This window comes from Lissotriton helveticus, chromosome 1_1 (genome assembly GCF_964261635.1).
Source record: "Lissotriton helveticus chromosome 1_1, aLisHel1.1, whole genome shotgun sequence".
In the NCBI taxonomy this organism is placed as follows: domain Eukaryota; kingdom Metazoa; phylum Chordata; class Amphibia; order Caudata; family Salamandridae; genus Lissotriton; species Lissotriton helveticus.
This window is the reverse complement of record NC_136057.1, coordinates 1649685317-1649709564: the sequence shown is the minus strand read 5'-3', so window position 1 is coordinate 1649709564 and position 24248 is coordinate 1649685317. Positions and strand designations below refer to the sequence as shown.

Genomic DNA, 24248 nt, shown 5'->3' with positions numbered 1-24248 from the left:
TTCAACTTCCCTGATACTTAGTCAACAAAAAACTCCACTAGTTGACTACTCCTTAAATGATTAAAACACACGTGAGGTTTGTGGGGAAAATGCTTTCCTAAAACAATTTTGTTAGGAACAAGATTCAGTGTAGCAACCTGTCAAAATATATTTTTGTATATTTCTGTGCAAAAGTGTAATACTACCAACAAAATGATAACAAGGGAACCAACAGCTCGTCTCGACATCAGAGTATCTTACAACTCTGCCTATAAAACGTTATAAATAAATAAATAAATCTACCACTGAGACAGGAATTCAGTCAATTCCATGGTGTTTGCTAATTGAATATTTTGGAGCCGGGAGTTTACATCTTTCATTCAGAAGGTTCCAAACTAGCTTAAAATCAAGATCATCGTAAATTCTAGCAGATAGAGTTTATATATGTGTTCACTGCAAACTGGTCTAGGCGTAACTTGAATAAAGACTGGTTTAGTGGGAGGAATACGTTTCAAAGAGTAACTAGGACATTGCTTGGGTTTGTGTTGATGAACTGAAAGCAAGACACGTGGTACTACAGCATCATTCATCTGAGTTGCTCACCCGGGCAGCACAGTTTGATTAAAGCCGCTGAAGAGCCGCTACTCGCTAAATCAACTGAAGAGCTGCTCCAGCCATAATTTACTGTATTCATATGTTCTGCTCTTACCCAATTAAAGAGCTTCTAGCCATAATTCAAACAACCAAAAACACACCGGGACCTGCTCTATATGCTCTCCATACATGAACACCTAAACCTAGACGGTCAGTGAGGTCCTGCCATCGCCAGCAAGGATTGACGTAAGGAGACACAAAAAAACAGGAGGTGTGTTGGGAAGCAGAGCCTTTTATGCTAGTGGGGCTCGTACCTGGCTGCAAGGAGATATAGGATGGTATTGGATGAGGAGGTAATGATGGGCAAGAACAGTTAGGGCGAAGAATTGTATTAAAAAAAGAAAATTGCTATTTTAATGCATTTTAAAACGTAATAAAAATTTAACAAATGCCATTTATGAACTTAAAGTTATGTCCACTTTCAGGTAGAGTTTTGTTTTAGAGAATGCCAAACGGAAAATGGCTTTGTTCATTCAATGATCGTTACTAACCCACTCTGACTATCAAAGCCAAAGAGCTATAAGAATTAAAGATGATTGAAATGTGGTTTGGGGGTGTCAGGCAAGAATGTTTTCGGTAGACAAAGCTGTAGCCACAGTGCTCACCACAACTTACTAGAAATGTTCACATAGCTGCCTTGTGCTACCATCATGCTCTGCCTAGGGGCTGCATGTCAGAATAGCGTTAAAAAAATATGCTGATAAATCTACTGATGCAAATATACAGCCTTATTCATCAACGGGCCGTTTTGCGAGCCCCTAATAGCGATTCATAGCGAATCGCTATTAAGGACTCGCAAAACGGTATTCATGTAGGAATTGCTAATTAAATAGCGATTCCTACACATTCCTTATTTGCGAGTAGCAAATTGCTAATCGCAAATAAGGAAAAACTCCCCATTCATTCCTATGGGCCAAAAGGCCCATAGGAATGAATGGGGAGTATTCCTTATTTGCGATTAGCAATTAGCTAATCGCAAATAAGATAGCGATTTAAAGGGTGCCAGGGGTGTCCAAAGGACACCCTGTAGCACCCCTTAAATGCAAATTGAAACAGGTGTTGCGCACACACATGTCCTTTGGACATGTGTGTGCGCAACATGCAACTTAGAAAAATGCTTTTAAAAGCATTTTTCTAAGTTTTTGCTATTTACCGAGAGGTCTGACCTCTCGGTAAATAGCGACCCAAAATTGCATTTTCGCAATTTTAAAATGCTTCATGAATTGCATTTAAGGAATCTCAAATAGAGATTCCTTAAATTCAATTCTTCGCAAATGTGCGAATTCTTAAATAGCGAATTTTGCATTTGGGATGATGAATCCCAAATGCAAAAATTGCACTCGCAAAAGGCAAGATTCTGAGAATCTAGCCCTTTGCGAGTGCAATTTAGCTTGATGAATCAGGCGGATAGTGTCGTAAATATTGTTAACAATAATATCGTCCGTTGGGTGCAGATTTTCGATTAACTCCAATGTGGGATATTTTCTTAAGCCATATTTAGGACACAGTATGTTTCTCAAGCGATATTTTTATTATGAGTTTCGGCATTTAGATACAAGGAGGCTTTTTAAAAAAGTTACATTTTTCATGAATTGTAAACAATCGAGAGCAATACTGGGAGGTAAAAGATAATGCTAGCAGTCAAGTCAGCAGCTCTGTGCTGCTGCAAGTAGGAAAATGCGCACACTACAGGCACTTATGAATCTGCCTCAATGTGGCATCGTTGGAATATTCCCTGGCTCGATAAGTGGTCAAGACAAAGGCTGACAGGTCAGAATTTTAAAATAAAAGTCTAACGTTCGGCTAACATGAGCACAAAAGTTACTAGCGAATATCATAGTCTAAAGGATTTCATAAATTCTGTGATCACCAAGAGTCTTACTGAATTGGGCGTGAGCAGAACTTTAGAGAGTTCCTGACCAGACACAAGTTGGGTGTACCAGAACTGTGAACTCCATCTCACGCAGGAAGTCATTAGAAGCAAAGAAGCAGGAAGAAGAGTCACTGTGGTGCACATGGCTTCCGCCTGAACGATCAAAACCTGGCTTCGTGGGATTGTTGTGAGGGTGCTATGAAAGTCATATCTGGCTCAAAGAAAACAGCAGCAACCCAGCTCAGCAAGTTGACAAAATGAAGGCCAATAGGTATTTTAGTATCTGATTCAACGGATGTGTTCACCCAGAAGTACATCACCCAATCACGAACGGTGTTTCAATTCAAATGAGGTTTGAGGCAATTGACCATGATAGGGGAGGAGTGCCAGACAATCAGAGGCTTCCTTATGTATGGGTAATCTGAGATATCTAGAAACTGCTAGGTCTGACCAATATGCTGGTTTGATGACAGAAGTGGTTTGGATGTAACACAAGCTCCCCACTCTTAGTGTTACATTTGACAAACGTCTCTATTTTCCAGCATCTTTCTTGAGTCCTGTGTAAATCAGAAAAATTCTATGAAGGTGAAATGCTACACAAATGTGCCACTGTTTCTGTCATTAAAGCAAAGTGCTCATGATTGCATTAAAGGGCGCTCCTCTTTCTGCAGGAATTCATAAATATGAAGTCGTACCCACGAAGTACCAATGTGGAGACTGTAAACGATGGTGCAGAATCAGCCATGTTTAAGCAACTTTTCCAGAAGTGGTCAACAAAAGACCAGACAGCGGGAATGGGAAAAACCTACAGCATGGGCAAAATTGGTAAGGGATTTCATGATTAAGTATAGGTATTACCAGGTGCTGTTTGTAGTACGCAAGGTCTGCCGATGACTTGGCTTCACGGCTGTCCAGGTTATTTGTTTTGCTTGCTGATGTATTCCAAACTTCTGTGTCTCGCTGTCCATTTTTGTCTCTCCCTATGTTTCTCGGCCTTCCTTTGCCACTTAATGTGTATCCTCGTGGCTGTGCCTACATATGAACACGATGTCTCTATTTAATCCTCGTGCCTCATTATTGAAGTCCCCAGTACATCTTTGTGCCCCTTTTTCACATTATCTCACTTGTCCTCACATCTTTCTGTTGCTGTGCCACTTGCCCAAGGCTGTATTTGTCTGTCCTTTGTTCATGTCTCCTTGCGCCTGAGTTCATGTGTCTCCTCACTGTGTTAGCATCCATATATTTCTACCCGAGTCCATATTTCCTTGTCCAAGTATCTGTTTTCATGTCTAGGCTTGCACCTCATTGTGTCTTTTTCTTTGTCCTTGTTGCGCATCTCTCATGCTCCCCTGTACACATCGCTCTTTGCGCTGTTTATTGTCTTCATTTTCCCAGAATCAATGTCATCATTTTCCCAGAGTTCATGTCTCCTTTTTCGAGCATCCAGGTTTACACTGTCCTAGTGTCAAGTTTCTGTGCCTCCATTTTACATAAATAGATAGAGCCAGTGTCTTTGTGAGCATGAGCTCAGTGTTGGGAGTCTACATTGCCCAATAAGCTGAAGTCGCATTTTCACATGCGGGGCCCCATTAATGTTCTGGTACAGACCCCAGATCAAATGCTGGTTTCTGGTGCCTTTGCAGCTATCAAAACAACAAAACCAGGTTGCAAAGGTGCTTTAAGTTCTAAACTTTGTTTAACGAGTGTGAATTACTGCCATTTGCTAAGTTTCTATATACTATTCTTTTTTATATTTTTTGTAGAGTAGTCACACTACGTATAATCACCTTTCTTTAAACATTTTTTTTTTTTTACAGAAGACAGTCCTCCAACAAAGGGGTTTCTTCAAATTGGCCTAAAGTGAACCCCTCAATCACAAACCAAGAAAAATAATATAAAGAAATTCTATTATTAATGTGAAAATTGTGAAAAGACAAAATGATCACTCACGTGCGCACCACCAATGGCATAGCTGGTTGGTACTCACCAGTTGTGCCCACTTTTCTCATCATCGGTGGCCATTTTGTCAAAAAGAAAAGAAAATATTGTAAGAATCAGGTGCAGTGAAAAAAGTCACATCCCACGATGTAACCAAGTGTGATGTTAACATTGAAGAAACACTCACAAAGCACTCCCTTTATTATATACGGAGTGTTTCTATCAAATTAAAATGAATAGGTTGCTATTCATGCATACCTTTTCAAATGCCAACATGTTCATTGCCGCAAACATTTTTGGCAAATTCGTCAGGGCCAATGGGGCTTTGGGGGGGGGCGGCCGACTAGCGGGAGGCCTGTCACCCCCGGGGAGTTTTGGGGCCGGGGGAGGGGGAGGGGGGGTAGAGCCAGCACCGTACGTGGGCTGGTTGGGCTATTTGGTAGCTTTGGGCTGGTTTTGGGCTGGTTTTGGGCTGGCCCTCTTTATATCCGGACATCTTGAGTCTCGGGCCACCATTTTAGAAAGAGGTGGCTGGTGGCACAGCAGCCGGGCGGGGGTGTGGTGAAGGTAATCGATTTCCCACCCTTCCTCCCTGGGTTTCGATCAAGTTGTTTGGGGGGGGGGGTTTAAGTACGGGGCCTGGGGGGGCTGGGGGGAGGGGCGATTGCTTTTCTTTGGGTGTAGGTGGGGTTTTTTGCGGTGTGCGGTGGTTTTTGGAAGGAGTTTCTCTTGGGGCCGGGGCATCTAGTTTTGCTCAATAATTGTGGGGCTGGTGGTGTCGCTGGAGCAGGTGTGGGGTGAAATTTTGCCTTGGGGCGGTTCTTCCTAATATATGGGGGAAGTGTAGGAGATCGGTTGTTGGATTAGCGGGGGGTAGGTCAAGCATAATAAAGGATTTAGCCAGGTGGAGAGGCAAATTGACGTTTCTGCTAATTGTTTACTGTTTGTGGATTGAGGGAACCAGTTAGGGGAGGGGGTGGGGGGTGTTGTCAGGAAATTGCATATTTAGTGAGGTATAGTTTTGTACGGCGCAGGCCAAGGGTTTTCATTGTTTAAGGTGCACCTGCTTCCAATAAAGCGGCCTTTATCACACCTAATTTTGAGTCTCTGGTCGGTGCTTTCCTCCCCCCCTCTCCCCCTTTGGGCCCCAAAGCACTTCACCAAAGCACCCGTATTGGACACACCGTTATGGAAGACTTCAGATAGCCATTGTCTTTTATACCAGCTTTACTTTTGAGGTAACCTGCAATACTCCATCTATGAGCCCTCCTTATGAAATGACCACACATTAATTATGTCAATTTCTTTTGGCCTCACGGAGCGCGCTGTCAGTTGCCTTTGCAGCTATGCCTGAAAGTGCAGGAGCCTGTGTAGCTGTTTGTGCTGATTTTGAGAAATACGTTGGATCAAGTACTTGGAGTTCTTGGTGCCAAAAACAATGTGAATGCAGTCACTAGTGTGGGTGCCTACACTGGTTCCCATAAAGGTATCTGTTTAGTTTCTGAGCTGTTGCCACAGCAGGAGAAAGCAGAAAGAATGTAGAGATAAACCAATGCAGGTTGCGTTGCCATACCAAATCCTTAAGAAAGGTTTCTTTGACACATACACTTGTGATGGTAATGTTCCTCACTTACAATTCAGTGATAATTTCTTTCAGCCAAAGTGAGCCAAGAAAAGTTTGATGCCTCTCTTATGCACGCCAAGCCCGAATTAGCAGCCCAAGAAAGGATGGTAGATGATGGGAGTGGAAAATTAGAGGTAAGATTATCAGTAGCCACTAGTCAAGTGCATAAACATGTGCATGTTGTCGGAAGAAATCAAAATCTGCCACATAGATTAAACGCAGAATCTGTCAGGTCAACAAATATATCAGAAACAATGAATGTACTGGAAAGTAGGGAAAGGTCCTGAGAACCACAATGGATCAGTTGGAACCATTTAACTTATGGTAATTTGGATTCTAAAAAAAGATTTTTGGGTGGGTCTGATGATTGCGAATGTTGTTGTGGAACATCTCAATAGTGCACCCGATGGTACAAACCTTGATATTTGGTAACCCTCCCCTAACCAGCACTTCTTTTCTAGGTCTGGCGAATCGAAGATCTAGAGTTGGTGCCCGTAGAACATGAGTGGTACGGCTTCTTTTATGGAGGAGATTGTTACTTGGTTCTCTACACATATGAAGTGAACCGGAAACCTCATTATATCCTCTACATCTGGCAGGTGAGAAGTCACAGAAGCTAAATTTATTTTCAGTCTATGGATTTTGAAATTGAGCTGACTCACTTCACAGGTTATAACCCATAACATAAGCTTACCATTTGGCACTGTGGAGACTGGTTTAGGCTTTCTACACATACCTAAAGTGTGGTGAAAAAGGTTTGGAATTTTAATAAACACATTGGGAGTATCTAACTCCAGTTCATGAAAGGTGCTTTTAGACACTGTTACATCCTTAGCTGGTCAAAGCAACCATCCAGGTAAAATAGACAATCATACACTGATCCCTCAATTTATTTTTTTTGCCACTCATTTTTCTGGACTTGCACTAGTCTTACTGGTTGCTGTACAAATGACTCTTTCATTTCTAATAATCAAAATAGTAGCCATATTTTCTTCTGCAAGCACCAGCATCCACAGTCTTGCAATGGCACAATGATGTAACAGGTTAAAGCAAGACCTAGGTCAATTTTATTAGTTATTTGCATAATCAAACATAATAGACATTATGTTAAACGAACAAAGGAACTATTTGTGCATTAACATTAAGTCTGTATTGTAAACAATATTGTAAGCGAGTTGACTGAGGACAAATGGAACAGGAATAAGGGGAAAAGAGTTGGCCTAACGGCTACGGCGTGGCCTCCAAATCTGGAGAACCGGGTTCTGGTCTCGACAAGGGTGCACAACGAGCAAATCACTTAATCTCTCCGTGCATATCAAAAATGAATGTGTTCTCATGTAATGTAACTGGTGCTTGTAGAAAAAACGCTCTGATATCCGATACCTTTGGGTCAAGTTTGCGCTATATAAAACTCTGTAAAAAAATTAAATAAATAAAGCTAAAAGAGAGAGAGAGGGGAGTGGTAAAGGTAGGTGGAATGGAAGTTAAAGCAAAGGAAGAAAAAGGCTCTGCTACATGCAGATTGTGTACATCACATCTTTACAGCACACAATTGAAAATAACAGTGAGCAGTTAATTTTTCAAATAAATAAGTATGAGCAAGTTAATTATTTGTTCCCTACTAGTTGAATCACTCGTTGAATGAAAAAATAGTTATGATGAAGTGAGCTTCACAAAATATTATTATGTCAAGCCAAAGTGAGAGAGCTGTCATCCCAGTGCGGTTTGAATGATAGAATAGTTGTTGTAGTGACCTCGGGAAGGGCACTAGAACCCTGCAATGGACAGTGGGGACAGGAGGGAACCGTACACCACATCCGGTCAGGGGTGGGGGATGGGCATTGTGGAGAGACAGGGACGAGGAGGAGATGTGTGCATGACCAATTCGCTACACGAATGAAACAATGAAGAGATCACAACTTCCTACCTGTATCCTGTGTGCTTTGTGGGTGACGTGGACGTGACAGTTGCATCTAGAAAGTCCCACCAATTGGACAGAATAAATTTACAGGCTAGTGTTAACATTAAATCTAAGAGATTCTTATCTGTTTCCCTAGATAGTTGTGAGTCAAGTTGACCGAGTAAAATATAAGAAAATTCAGGTGAGGAGATAATGCTATTCTAAATTTTTGCAGTGTTGGGCAGTAGAAGAGCATTAGTTGAAGGTCCGCCTAATATGTTCATCACAGTTCCAGCAGTTAGGGTCTTGTTGTAATTGGAACCTTAAATGTGCTCTGGTTTTCAACCAGAGTGTGTCTTAAGGTTCTGACACCAGATAAAGCTCCTAAAAACACCCTCCAATATTGGGCACAGGAATGGCGAACCTAAAAAAGGAAGTGCCACAGTCCAGTGCATCTTACGATTCAGTGTCTTATTCCCACCCCCAAGAAGTATCATTGGAAAGCAGTTGCGGAGTCAACTTCACATGAGCTGCATATTGTTAGCATGCATTGCTAACCGTAAAGTTGTCCTTGGCTTGTTCAGCACTTCCATCGTTATGGAATGAAAGTTTGAGGATTTCGTTCATGCAGTCCCTTATCCCCAACCACCTGAAAATGCACAAGCAGGCCCCACTGTCCTCATGAGAACTTTGACCTGGCATAGTTGACTCTTTACCAAGACCTCTTCACCACATCCCAACATGATCAACAATATCTATCCTGAACTCTATATTCTCCCATGAGAATCAAGCAAATCTATTTGAACGAGTTGGTTATGGACTTCCAGTTTTTCTCCTTCTTCCAATACTCGTAGGCAGGCTCATTGGCATAGTCTGTTCCATTTACTCTCCTCAGTGGTTCCTCTTGCTACAATCGTCCTTCTCCTCCAGCACACTGTACTGCATTTCTCAGCTCCTAAACCTGTCTGCAGTGCTTTGGTTATACCTTTGCTGAATAAACCAATGGTTGACTCTCTAATTCTACTTTCATCACGACTACCAATGCTTTCTTTTGCAAAACGTGAACAACCGGTGTTCAACAGACTCACCCTTTACTCCACATCCTCAACCTATTCAGCCCTTACAATCTACTTGCCAATTCCAATCCATCATAAATACTCAGGCAAGTGTTTCCTTGTACTCCCAACCTTCCCTTTCCACACAACTAGAGCTCGGCATTATGAGGGCTCAGTTTTCAGCCAGCTCCTTTCTTCCCTCCTCAACATTATTTCGTCCTTGTTTCCAGTTTGTCGATGATTGAGATATTATTCTCATATTGGCAATCAAGAATATCAAAAGAGCTCAGAACCAGACCGACATATTCCTCATGTTTAAATAAACCCTTTAAGGAATTCTCATCATTCCTGCATCCTCAACCCATGCTACTCTGTCCTAAGATGCAGGCTTATTAACGCTCGTTCACTTGCGCAGAACTCTGAGGATATAAGCTTTCTTTTATTGACCACTGATTTAGGGTTGGTATTTGTTACAGAGACTTGGACGACGCCGATTCTAAACCAGACCTGGAAGAAGCATGTCCTGATGTTTACAATATTGTACAGCTTCCACTTCTTTCATGGGGCGATTTTTAATAAAACATATTTTAACTTAAAAACATTACAGATACGGAATTTTACCAGGCCAGACTCTTAGCCTTTACATTAAGTATTTCAGCCTCAAGCTCTGTTGCCAGATTAATATGCTACTACCCCACTGCGCCTTTTGTGGATTTTGTACTAGTCTTTGTGGATTACGTGTTGCCTTCAATTATATTTCACATGGCATTTGTTGTGTTAGGCAATTTTAACTTTTTGGCAGATGCTTCTAATGAACTTTTGGGCAGATGCTTCTAATGCTTCGTTACCTTAGATATGTTGAATTCTTTGGTGGCAATGAGTCTTCAGCAGTTTGTTACTGGCCCTACTTATGTTCATGGGCATACACTGGATTTAATATTAGCTCCATCCGAATTATTTGAGTTGAAGGAGGTGTGTCCTCAAGTTTGGTCTGACCACTCACTTTTCATCTGTGTGTAGCATATATTTATTCCTCCAGGGGCCTGAGTAAGCAAAAGAACTATGCCGGCCCTATGGGGTTCTGGTCTAAATTTTCTTTGCAGACCTTCGGGACAACTTTTTGTCTTCCTCTCCTCTTTCTATGATTGACTCGTTATAGTTGAAATATGATAACTACCAGACATGGGGGTATGTGGCTAGACGCCAATGGAGTGAGACGTGTCTCGCGGAGCTCCCGCTCGGTGATCCCCCATCTAACAACATCCTGATACTATACACCCACACACAACATATGAGGGGACTAGAGATGACCTGCTGAATGAAGAGAGAGAGCTGGGGGCGACGATCGACCCGGGGGCGATACACACTGGGAAATCGAAGGTGCGGCCTCATGGCGGCTCAAAATGGTAGCCGCTAAATTAGAAACAAGAGTCTCCGGGACGGAGAGGATAGGCGCTTGAGCCAATTTCTCTCCCGGCTGATACGGGAATAACTCGCCTGAAAGCGGAGGCTGCGAACAGAGCTTCATAAGAGTGACCTCACTACAGAGACTGGACCGGGATCCGGGCCCTCTGACTCGGACGGGAGTCCCAAGGTGCAGCAGCAAAAGTGGGACTGAACCGCCACAGGACTTCCCCTGTGAACCACCGATGAGGCCGCCGGAGGCAGTCGCTGGTCCTGCTGACCTGAGGAAGACAGAGGGATACAAAAGGACTGACGCTGAGAAGCGATCTCCCGGAGAGGTGCGGGACAGAGCCATCCTGAGCCAGAGGACGCCACAGCTGAGAGGTGGCTTAGCAGCGATGTAGGCCCCTGCAACGGAAAGAGAAATCAGAGAGGTGAGAGAAGCGGAGTGGTAGAGGAGGGGGGTGCTCACCTGCAACCAAAGCACGGAGAGCCCAGCAGCTGAATTGACACTGAGAGCAATGAAGAGACGGCAGCAAGGCCCTGGAAGCCAGGGAGGGGGTGCAGCTGGAGTGCAGAGGCCTGCCGACACACAGAAGGAGGCCGCAAAAGCAAGGAGGGAGGAGTGTGGCAGGTTTAAGAGGTGTCCTCGCATGGAGAGACTGGCTAAATCGATACAGAGGAAAGCTTGGAACAAGATAAAACCTCCTGAGCAATGCTGAGAGGGACATTACAGGCTTGCAAAATAGAGAGAAGCTATCACCTCATGCGAAGAGGGGGGAAAACCGCATAGGCCAGAGATTACCAACACACTAGGAGGAGACCACCGACACCACTGGAAGTGACAGCAACTCCCCACCTAATAAGCAGCAATGTAGGCAGGCCGAATAGTAGAAGAATGAGAGGAGCAGGTCGGTGAAATCGTCGACCAAGGGGCCACTGATCATTTCCTACTGAACAAGTAATAAGCCGCAAGTGGGAAAACACACTGGGAGTGGAGGCCTAAGAGTATTGAGGAGCAGCAATAAGCTACTAGAAGTGAAAGCCCGAGGGCCGCCCAGGGGAAAAGAGTCTAAGGGATAAGAAACTATGCAGTGGGAGGGTAACCACGGCCCCCACCTGAGAGACACCCACTGCAGAAGGGATGGGCTTACACCTACCAGGAATGAGAGGATACCTAAGAAACACATGCAGGACTACATGGATCCCGGCAAGAGGCAGGAACATATGGACGAGGAAGAAGAAGCTGGGGGGGGCACCGAAGGAGACTGCCCAGACCCATCCAATGTTGGCAGACATCATGCAAGCGGTCACAGCATATAGCGAGGTCCTGGAGACCAAGATAGATGCTATTGGGACAGAAATGAGCTTACTCAAGGATGATCATCGCCACCTGGCAGAAAGAGTGACAAACACTGAGCACAGAATGGCAGACATCCCATCGGAGGTCACCGAGATGAACAAGACCCTATAAGAAGTGATGAGAAGAGCGGGCGAACACTCAAAATGAGAGCAGAAGACAGCAAAGGGAGTTCCTGTAGGAATAATTTACGCATTATTGGGATCCTAGAACGGAAAGATGGCAGCAACATGATGCTGTACCTAGAGACCTGTTATGGACAGAGGGGTCCCAGACTTGAGAGAGCAATTTATATACAATAGAATTATTCGATATAGATTGAAAAGTAAAGAAAAAGAAGAATAAATCACAGGTACGGTGTTTTATTCACAACGCACTCTAATCAACCTTTGTATGGTTAAACGTTATTCATCAAACTTTTTATATTTTCACACATTTTTTAGTGCCCACATAGGTGGAGGGGAGGGGAGTGCTGTGTGGGATTTTGTGAAACAGTTGAAATTCAGTCTTCATATACAGTATAAACAGCACAAGTCAAAGTTCATGTATATATTCCTGGGATGGTCCCCATAAAATTGGGGCCACACGAAAACATGCATATGTCAATACATTATGTACAATCAAAACTCCCAAACAGCTGTATAAATCCTGCTGACGATAGGAGTTGATGGGGTAGGCAAGCATAGTCGTCTACGTTTCGACCCTAAAGACATGTAGGGTGGATGGCCCTTACAGCGCGGGTCTTCATCAGGACAAGGGGAAGGGGTGGGGGGCCGGTGGGCTGGCCTCCTAGGGTAAAAAGATTAAAAAACTAAATCAGGCTCAGGGGTCCGTATAGAATCCCTAATATGCCATAGCGGAGAATCCACTTGGCAAATTTATTAAAATACATACACTAGGTGAGGACTATACATTGAGGAGCCATCGAACTACATGTGCTCCTCAAACTGGACATATTAGCAAACAAGAATTTACCTGGCCGAGGTCGCAGGAAGGGTGGCGTCAAGGGAATCCCAATCCACCTCGTTAGACGATCTGGGGACGCGAGAGGACTTGATTAGGGTTACATTCTATGGTACTAGGAGGCACTACACTTGTACGCGTTGGCAACGATTTACCTTATTTTCAGGAAATCAGCTTAGCTGTCTTATTTCAAATGCCCGTATCTGAAAGAAATTAATTAAGGGCTGGTAAGTACCCTGTGGGATGAGGAGTTCTAGAGGCCTAATTGAAGCAAATATGCAAGGCATCAGGTCTCGTGGAAGACTTACTCGTTCGATCAAAGCTCTGCGGCATATAGGTGGTCTCGAGGCTGAAGCTGCTCGCGTCTCCCGTAACCAGGAAGTTTACAGAGAGGGGGCGTGGTGTTATTATCAGGTGCGTTAGAGAGTGAGAAAAGACTCGCGCTATGCGGTTGCTAAGTAACATGTAGCATTCGGCACGCTGTGTCATACCCTCATATTTACGCGGCATACTATGCGTATATAATCAACTCCTATTAAGTCACATTTGCGTGAACCTGCCAGACAGGGTGGTTAAAACGCATGACATTAGAATTATGAAATGAATCGGTGGAAAACACCCATGGGCGTGAACCTACCAACAAGGTGGTTTGACGCACGACATTACAACTTATGGTTTGTTGTGGAAGTGACAGATGCTAAATTTTACGCCTCTTTCACACAAAGTAGTAGTATAGTCACAGATAATAGATTGGACAGGTTAGAAGACTTAGAGAATAGCCAATTGGGCAAAGCTGCTCTCAGACTCATTTAATTCATTTCGTACCGAGTCAAAGAAATCAATCCATTTGAGTTCCCTGACATTAAGAATGGGAGCTATGTTACCTCCTCTAGGGCCAAGTTTTACCTGTTCAAGTACAATCCACTTGAGAGTTTCTGGTGAATGGTTCTCTTTGATACAATGTTCAACCAAACGGGCCCCATCTACCTTGCACCTGACACGGCTACAATGTTGTAGAAAACGCATTTTTACACGTTGTTGTGTTTGTCCGACATAAATTAAATTGCAAGGACAGGTTATACAGTACACCACATCCGTGGTGTTACAGTTTGTGTGAGATTTTAGTTTTATGCGTTGTTCCTTGAAAAGGAATTCCTTTGTTTGAATTGTCGATGGACAAGCCTTGCAGTTGCCACACTTGAAATGGCCCACAATCGGTGGAAGGTTCCATAATGAAGTAATAGTTGGTTCAGATCTGTTCTCTAGGAATGAACACACTACATGATCACGGATATTTTTGGCCTTTTTAAAAGAATGCAAGGGTAGATTGTTACTCTCAAGGTCTTCTGAGATCATGATCCAATGTTTGTTTATTGCTTTTTTGATAACGTTGCTTTTAGTAGAGAAAGTAGTTACACCAATTAGGCGCTGTTCTTCACTCTTAGTTCGTTCATTGGTTTGTAGCAAAGTCTCTCGGGGGTTAAACCACGCTCTCTTCCTGGCCTTCTTGGTCAAGCGTTTAGGATAACCTCGTTCTATTAGGCGATCCAGGAGATTCCCTGATTGCTCCATGTAATCCTCTTTTTTACTACAATTGCGGCGAATTCTCAAAAATTGTCCGAATGGCAAGTTGTCCCTAAGGCCCCTCGGGTGATGACTGGAATACTGAAGTAGTGAATTTCTCTCTGCCGGTTTCCTAAACAGAGTTATGTGCAATACTTCATCCTCAACAATGATGGAAAGATCCAGAAAGTTTATCATTTTATTGTCAAACTGAATGGTAAATTGAATGTCCTGTGACCTCATGTGACCTACCCTTGCATTCCTTTAAAAAGGCCAAAAATATCCGTGATCATGTAGTGTGTTCATTCCTAGAGAACAGATCTGAACCAACTATTACTTCATTATGGAACCTTCCACCGATTGTGGGCCATTTCAAGTGTGGCAACTGCAAGGCTTGTCCATCGACAATTCAAACAAAGGAATTCCTTTTCAAGGAACAACGCATAAAACTAAAATCTCACACAAACTGTAACATCACGAATGTGGTGTACTGTATAACCTGTCCTTGCGATTTAATTTATGTCGGACAAACACAACAACGTGTAAAAATGCGTTTTCTACAACATTGTAGCCGTGTCAGGTGCAAGGTAGATGGGGCCCCTTTGGTTGAACATTGTATCAAAGAGAACCATTCACCAGAAACTCTCAAGTGGATTGTACTTGAACAGGTAAAACTTGGCCCTAGAGGAGGTAACATAGCTCCCATTCTTAATGTCAGGGAACTCAAATGGATTGATTTCTTTGACTCGGTACGAAATGGATTAAATGAGTCTGAGAGCAGCTTTGCCCAATTGGCTATTCTCTAAATCTTCTAACCTGTCCAATCTATTATCTGTGACTATACTACTACTTTGTGTGAAAGAGGCGTAAAATTTAGCATCTGTCACTTCCACAACAAACCATAAGTTGTAATGTCGTGCGTCAAACCACCTTGTTGGTAGGTTCACGCCCATGGGTGTTTTCCACCGATTCATTTCATAATTCTAATGTCATGCGTTTTAACCACCCTGTCTGGCAGGTTCACGCAAATGTGACTTAATAGGAGTTGATTATATACGCATAGTATGCCGCGTAATTATGAGGGTATGACACAGCGTGCCGAATGCTACAGGTTACTTAGCAACCGCATAGCGCGAGTCTTTTCTCACTCTCTAACGCACCTGATAATAACACCATGCCCCCTCTCTGTAAACTTTCTGGTTACGGGAGACGCGAGCAGCTTCTGCCTCGAGACCACGTATATGCCGCAGAGCTTTGATCGAACGAGTAAGTCTTCCACGAGACCTGATGCCTTGCATATTTGCTTCAATTAGGCCTCTAGAACTCCTGATCCCACAGGGTACTTACCAGCCCTTAATTAATTTCTTTCAGATACGGGCATTTGAAATAAGACAGCTAAGCTGATTTCCTGAAAATAAGGTAAATCGTTGCCAACGCGTACAAGTGTAGTGCCTCTTAGTACCATAGAATGTAACCCTAATCAAGTCCTCTCGCGTCCCCAGATCGTCTAACGAGGTGGATTGGGATTCCCTTGACACCCTTCCTGCGACCTCGGCCAGGTAAATTCTTGTTTGCTAATATGTCCAGTTAAAGGAGCACATGTAGTTCGATGGCTCCTCAATGTATAGTCCTCACCTAGTGTATGTATTTTAATAAATTTGCCAAGTGGATTCTCCGCTCTGGCATATTAGGGATTCTATACGGACCCCTGAGCCTGATTTAGTTTTTTAATCTTTTTACCCTAGGAGGCCAGCCCACCGGCCCCCACCCCTTCCCCTTGTCCTGATGAAGACCCGCGCTGTAAGGGCCATCCACCCTACATGTCTTTAGGGTCGAAACGTAGACGACTACGCTTGCCTAAACCCCATCAAGTCCTATCGTCAGCAGGATTTATACAGCTGTTTGGGAGTTTTGATTGTACATAATGTATTGACATATGCATGTTTTCGTGTGGCCCCAATTTTATGGGGACCATCCCAGGAATATATACATGAACTTTGACTTGTGCTGTTTATACTGTATATGAAGACTGAATTTCAACTGTTTCACAAAATCCCACACAGCACTCCCCTCCCCTCCACCTATGTGGGCACTAAAAAATGTGTGAAAATATAAAAGGTTTGATGAATAACGTTTAACCATACAAAGGTTGATTAGAGTGCGTTGTGAATAAAACACCGTACCTGTGATTTATTCTTCTTTTTCTTTACTTTTCAATCTATATCGAATAATTCTATTGTATATAAATTGCTCTCTCAAGTCTGGGACCCCTCTGTCTATAACATATATCTACCCAGGTCCCTTTGACTTTATGGGTTCAACCCTGTACCTTGTAACGTACCTAGAGACCTGGCTGAAGACAGAGGTGGCCTGGAGGGCCTATCTGCATTCTACGAACTGGAAAGGGCACACAGGGTCCTGCCGTGACCCCCACAAGCTGTGTTCCCCCGTGCACCATGGTGGCTCGGCAGCTCCACTTCAGGGATCGTGTCCACATCCTGACAAGCCCGGCAGAACAAGAACCTACAAACAGGGAACAATAAAGTACTGATCTTTCCGGACTTCACGAGAGAGGTGCAGAGACAGTGAACCTCTTTCCTGGCAGTAAAAAGGTGACTCAGGCAACTACAGATTCCCTAGGCAATGTTGTTTCAGGTGCAACTGAGAGTAGTCACACCGTCTGGGCCCAATTTTTTCAATCTCCCCAAGATGCGAGGAATTGGATTGACACTCTCCAGATACGGGGATCATGGGAGAACTCCCGGAAGACACAAAGAATGCAGGACAAAGCCAGCATGCCCTCCTCGGCGGAAGCTAGAGAGGAAAGACACAGAATCCTTCGGGAAGTTGCAGAACTAAGTCAGGTGACCTCTAGTCCCAAATCCATGAGGAACGGCAATGAGGAAAGAACACAAGAAGGGTCCCGTAGCTCTAGCTCAGTGGAGGACTCTGACACAGACCTTCCTAAAGTCACTCCCAAGTCGATGAACGACCTCATCTGAACAAAAGAACACTAGAACGTTATGTCTAGTTGAAACACTAGCCCTTCTCTCTTGTATCCTTTTGATTCTGAATATGAGGTAAACGAAGACACTGAAGGGGGCATCTTACAATGAAGGGATGGGGGTAATAATCCTACACTTTGGATGGGGGAGGACCGAGCAATGGGAGATCCAGAGATGATTGGTCGAAACTTCATCCCCAAGTACAACTGCGCAGGTTTACTGCGGAACGATACTAACTGCCATTGAGTTTGGATGGGTATTGAACTGCCACCTGTCCTGAGAAAGGGGTGTTGGGGAGTTTGGATTTTGAGGGGTTCTCAAGTTGGGGCTAGGAATGCCTGGGCTAAAATAATTATTAAGACACTACTGCAACCAACCCCATGGTTTCTGCGATAGAATTTAAATGCCTCTCGTGGAATGTGAGAGGAATGCACACATGACTAAGCGCCATAAGATTCATGCATACCTGACTAGGAGGGGCACGCATATAGCGCTGTTGCAAGAAGCGCATATCACTTCTAAGGAAGAGGAAGCACTGCAGGGAAGGTGGAGAGGGCAGGTGTACTATACGAATTATTCAGCTTTTGCGAGGTGGTTGATTGAATGGGTGAGAGCAGGAGTTCCATTTCAGTATACCAGCCACATAGTAGACCCCGAAGGGTGATATGTAGTCCTAACAGACTAATTAGACAGAAGAGACATAACAATTGGGAGCATCTACTGGCCGAATAATATTCAATCCTTAATCCTAGCAGTTCTTCCAGAAAGTTGGTCCCGCACCTAACTGGATCGGTGATTTTGGGTGGGGACTTTAAATGTGTCACAGATGTTCATTTGGATCACTCCCATCCCCTCCTAAGGGATTCCCCTATTGTACGAGTGGCAAAGCGCACAGAGCCTGGCAACACCAGTAGGGACTGATAGATACTTGGAGGCCATGATATCCGAGAGAATGTAACTATTAATTTTTTTCATATATGCATGATTTGCATGTTAGATGAGATGCCATACTTTGCTCTCCAGACGTGCATGAACATGTAAAATCAAGAGAGTATTTAGCCTGGACGATTTCCGACCACAATCCCCTGTTGGTAGGGCTACAGTGGATGAGAGTAAGGCTGAGCATCCCCACCTGGCGATTGAGACCGGAAGCTCTGGAGGACCAGGTCTTTCAGGCAACAATAAGAACACATATAGAGCAAATCTTTTAGGCTAATGCAGGAACTGCCTCCAATCCAATGGTGGAGTGGGATGCCTTTAAAGTTGTGATTAGGGGGAAATGCATCTCTGAAGTGGTGGGAATAAGAGGGACACTCCTGAGATACACACTGAAAGCGGAACAGCACCTTAGGGAACTCGAAAAAGCAAGGCCAAAAGATAGGAGCTGCAAGAACAACTACTGACAGCCAAAGAGGCAGTGGTGAAGCATGTTGAGAGGCTTCGCTGTTTCAATTATAAGAACTACAAGATCCGTGCTCATGTCAAGAGGGATAAGTGTGTGGTGATGCTGGCGTAGTTAGCTAACCCGGCCAAGATAGGTTCAACTATACTCAAATTCAGGGATGAACTGCAAGGGGAATCCTGTAAACAGCAGGATATTGATAAGGTGTTCCTAAAATACTGTGCTGAATTATATAGGAGTAGGACTGTGTGTTCAGAGGCAAACATTAATGACTTCATAGGTCCCCAATAATTGCCAACCACAACTGAGGGGCCTTCCGGTTGAGTTTTACTCTATGTACGTAGATATCTTAGGCCCAAGACTGGTTGAAGTTTCCAATCAAGCAAAACAAGGGGGACATTACCAAGTTCCACAAGGGAGGCTCTGATTATTCCCCTTCTAAAGCCAGGCAAGCCAACAACTAACAAGACATCGTATATACCGCTCGCCATGCTGAATATTGACTATAAGGGACAGAGTGGCATGGGATACTCTAACGAGGCAGACGAGAGCAGGAGGCCTAGCACTACCGGATTTCGAGTATTATTACCTTGCAGCACAATTGCAGTGATTCATGAAATGCGTAGCGGGAAGTGTGAGAGGCACAAACCAGCCAGATGACACAGCCATTACCTTAGACAATTGTCTAACATCGTGCTCCGGTTACTAGCACAAAAGGGGGCCAAAACCAATGAAGTCGAAGTAATATGTAAAGGCTGGGCTAGAAGTCAACAGAGATCTAAAACTAAAAAGCCATATGCCCCGGAGATCCCACTGGCCATCTGCATGGGATCTCCAAACGGAGGAGATTGGCGAGGCCTAGAGACATGGGCAGAGGCAGGGGTGACCACAGTAGGCATGCTATACGAGGATGGATCCCTACTATAATTTACCGATTTCAGAGAGCGATATGACATACCTCAAGGTAATCTTTTACTCTATAATGCCCTCACAAAGGCAATATGAAAACACTGGAGAGGGGGCCTCTCGGAGCCACCTACATTGGGAGGATGCCAATATCTGGTGTCAGCCTTCTGGACTTTTAAATTGGTCACTTGCCTGTACCGACGCCTCAGGAACGACACACTGCCCGCACTCAACCAGCTACGGGAAAGATGGGAAGACAATTTGGGAACAGCTTAGAGGAGAATGCATGGGAAATGCTGGTGGAGAGGGCAACAAGGATTTCTAGAAACACTAGGGGCCAATTAATACATTTTATCTACCACACAGAACCTACCTCACACCAGCACACATCAACAAGTACTTTGGAACACGAGTAGCACTGTGCCACAGATGCGGGGAGGCCAATGCTGCATTCTTGCATATGTTCTGGGACTGCCCAAAGATAGTGAGCTTCTGGAGAGAGGTGACACCGATGGTAGCAGAGATAACACAGAAAGAGGTGCAAGCAACGAGAGCATACTGTCTCTTACACTGGTTCCCTCACACCTCCAGGGTCAAAGTGACAAGTAAGTTCCAAGATCTGGCACTCCTGATAGACAAAAGAGAGATTACCAGGAACTGGAAAGCCCAGGGACGACCCAGGGTGGAACGGTGGAAGAAGAAATGTATGAGATGGGTGTCATATGAGGGAGCAGTAAGATTGAGAAAGGCCAGATGAAGGAGGGGATCCCTAGATAAAGCCAGAGCATGGGAAGCGTTGGTGTTGCTACGGAAACACCCATCCAATGACCCTGATGAGGAAGGGCAGGAAGGGACCATAGGAGAAGGAGAAGAAAATCAAATATGAGCATGAATACATTACCCCAGCACAAGCAGCATTAGACATTTACCTAACAAATTCACGGAATAAACTTGAATAGGGCAAGATCTACTGAAACACATCACGCTAAGGCACGCCTAGGGGGAGGGAGGTGGATAGTGAGTTGGATAGTTGCCTGTTTTTGTAGGAACTAGAAGATATGTTTCAGATAGAAAGGATTAACAAGCCTTATAGCCATATATGGAAAATAAGTGGGTCATCTAAGCTGGATGTACCAGATGATGTAACAATACAATACGGTGGAGAAGTGTGGCTCAGGGGTTAGAGGCAGCAGACCCGGAAGCTGAGATCGGTCCTGGACCAGGGTTCAATTCCCCGCCTCGGCGGGATCTTGGGCTAAAAATTCCACGGACTCGATAATTCTCGCCCCGGTGCCTCCTCGACTCACGGGTTCACACTCTGCGACTCTGGGCAATAGCTTGCTTAATCTCCACAACGCCCCCTCACGGCGGGATGCCTGACTTTCACCTTGTGGATACCCTGCTATATCACAGGGGAATACCAGGAAGGGTTCCCTAAGCAAGCGCCGGGACACCCACTGCGGGTAGCTGTGCGCTATATAAGCTCAACTACATTTACATTTACATTTATATACCTATGCAATGATACATGTTATTATGACTGACAAAGCTATAGATACCCTGTACGCACTTTAAATCGAAAGGGCCTGCAAAGCTTTAATGTACAAACTGCAATGTAAGATATAACAAAAATGCTTAATAACATTTGTTTAAAAAAAGAAAATGATAACTACCAGACGTAGCTAACTAGTGCACTTGATATAACTTTACCTTTAAAACATAGGACTGCTCTCTGACCCTTGGTTTAACAATGAGTTGCAAGCTTCTATGGGCCAATGTAGGAAAATTGAGAGAGAATTTCTCTCTAATTATTTGATAGAATTGAAAATTGATTATAAGCTAGCTATAATGGCTAATAAAAATAGACTAAAACAGAGTACTACACCAAGGAAATCCTGTCAGCCCCCAATGCTGGCAGAGCCATATTTTATTTCTATATGTCTAATCCCTCGTGCGTGTTACATCAGCAGGGCTGGCTTTAGCGCAGTGCAACTGGTGCAGCCGCACTGGATGCTGACCTGTGGAGGGTGTGCCCAGTGACCTCAGGGGGGTGCTCTGTTTAGCAATATCTTATGATAGGAGAGATGAGGGGCACTTTTGCCGGTGGTAGGGAGAGAATCCGAGGAGGTGGTCATGGGATGTGGGCCCACCAAAAGAGATTGTCGCACCGGGCACCAACAGCGCTAAAGCAGGCCCTGTACATCAGGTTACTCCTACACAATCACTTTTTGAGTATTTGGCAGTCTTTTCTGAGCATAAGATCAAACATATTCTCACAACCTTTAACTCTTAATCACGTATGTCACATTTACCGATAACTATTTTTTCAGCAATGGATTTTGGTTTGATCTCTTTGAATGCATGCTCCTCCCGAGCACAGCTAGATGATCTAAGTTAGCTATCAGTAAGCAAGCATCTTAATGTTGCTAACTCCATTATATCTTGCTCATCGCTGGACTCACTACCTACTTGAGTATGAAAAAATTGCTATCGGACTATCTTGCCTCACCTTTAGAAGCAATATGTAATTATTCTTTGGAGACGGCCATAGTGCCCCTAGAGTGGAAAAGGGCATTAATGCTACCCCTTTAAATAAGCCTTCCACTGACCTGTCAGTGCTCAGCAATTATAAAGCTATCTACCTTCTGCCCTTCCCTACTTAAATTCTGGAGAATTATGTGAATAGAAGATTCTCCAGATTTCTGAAGGAACATACCTTAAGGGTCATCAGGAAGTCTTAGTACTATTTGACTTGTCCTCCGCATTTGACACTGTCAACCATGAGGTCCTGATTGCAAGACTTGCTGAGATAGGTGCCAAGGGTAGAGCTTTGCAGTGGCTGGCATCACTTCTGGAGGGAAGGTTGCAACCAATTCATCTTCCCCCTTTTCTTTCTTCCTTCAGAGCATTTGAGCAGAGAATTCCTTAGGACTCCTACTTGACCCCAACATTATTTCATGTGTATCTAAGACCCCTAGCCAAGCTAATCATATTTCTTGGTATAATGTTTGTAAATTATGTAGATGACACGCAATTAATTATTTCTCTGGACTGTGTTTCACACTCATCAGTGGTTTTCTCTTCATGATTGCATTCGCAATATTAAACAGTGGTTGAGAACTAATTCGCTTAAATTCAACGGGGACAAGGCTGAGGTCAATAGTTTTTTCTTAGGGACTTCTCTTCGTCCTTCCGCAGGGGACTTTTTGCCGTCTAAGGTGAACTCAGTTCGGGTTATTTCAACATCTGTTCGGAATGTGGGAGTATTCATGGATAATGATTCATCAGTCTCCAGTCACGTTAGTAGGCTTTTCTCCAGTTGCTTCGATCTTCGCAAAATATTACCTTTGCTGCCATTCCATTTTAGACCTCGTGTGGGGCAAAGCATAATTTTGAGCAAGTTATGCATTGATTTTTTTGGCGTACAAGACTACATCTTGTTCAGCACCTGTATTGTATATAGACTGCAGTACCGAAACATGCCCTTTATTTGCCAAGATACTCTTCTACTTTAGCTGTACTGACATCTCTTCAATTGCTCCTAGCAGCCAATTGAATTCAGTTTAAATTGCTGACAAAGTGCATAGAGCTTTCCATCTCATGGGGCCTAATCCACTTCAACATAAATTACAGTGTTACGCTCTGCCTAGATCTTTATGCTCAGCTAATGCTAATCTCATGAAAGTTCCTAAATTTAAGAAAGCTTGCATAGGTGGCAGAGCGTTTTCTATGCAGGTGGCCAGCCCTGGAACAGTCTGCCAATCTCGCTCCGGTCCACCAGAAACGTGTTTGCATTCAGGAAAGCTTTGAAAACCAAGCTTTATAACCTCTAAGTATCTGCACTTCTGAATTTGCTTTCTAATAGCTGGCGTCAGGATTCCTTCCTAGGTGGCAGTTTGCGCAATATTACTATTTTAATGATAAAAATACAATAACTTTCCAAAATCCCTCTCCGTCACAGTTACACTTTGTACTTTACTGGGCCTCAATTTAAAGCTTGCCCTTTGTTAGTCTAGGCTTGGCTCTTACTAGCAAGGTTATGATGGGAGCAGCAGAACCAGATATTAAACAGGGCTCCAATTGCCCTATTTATTTCAGTAGTTACTGCTCTTTACCCTTTCTACCCTTCCCCTAACCCCTCAGCAGCAGTTAGGGAGGCCATCTTTATTTAATTGTTGTGCGTGTTACATTCCTTCATGGTTATTGGGAGTTGAAAAGCTCAACCACCTCACTGTCCACAAGCCACCCTGAACCCATTCTAGGATAAAACGTTTAAAACAAGTGTGACTTTCCCATCAAACGTTGTGCACTGATTCCTCCATTTTCAATTTTAGCTCAACCTCAAAGCCCACCTCCTGTGTCTCCTCTTCTATACCACTCTCCATGTCGACCCACTCAAAACCGGACTGGCGCTCATCAATAGTCAGCAGCTGTGAATTTCAAGTGAAACCAGACTCAGCAGCCATGCCAGTCCATTCTGGTCGATGTGGTCCATCTTTGCAAAGCTGAAGGCTTTTCATTGGAGCAAGGCTTGATGACTGTTAATTTCTTGCAAATATTACATTTTTCTTTGCCTCAGACATGTTTTGCTCTTGATGAGGTCTTCTATGCATACATATAGG

At 43.9% G+C, this 24248-nt stretch overlaps 1 protein-coding gene across 2 annotated transcripts in view; it reads left to right on the top strand.

Moving 5' to 3' along the window:
- AVIL (advillin) overlaps nt 1-24248 on the top strand; it is a 316912-nt gene that overhangs the window by 178023 nt on the left and 114641 nt on the right. For both annotated transcript variants that reach the window (XM_078688810.1, XM_078688800.1), the window contains exons 10-12: nt 3178-3331; nt 6102-6202; nt 6530-6667. In XM_078688810.1, coding sequence (XP_078544936.1) covers nt 3178-3331; nt 6102-6202; nt 6530-6667 — 393 coding nt within the window. The remainder of the gene's footprint in view (nt 1-3177; nt 3332-6101; nt 6203-6529; nt 6668-24248) is intronic.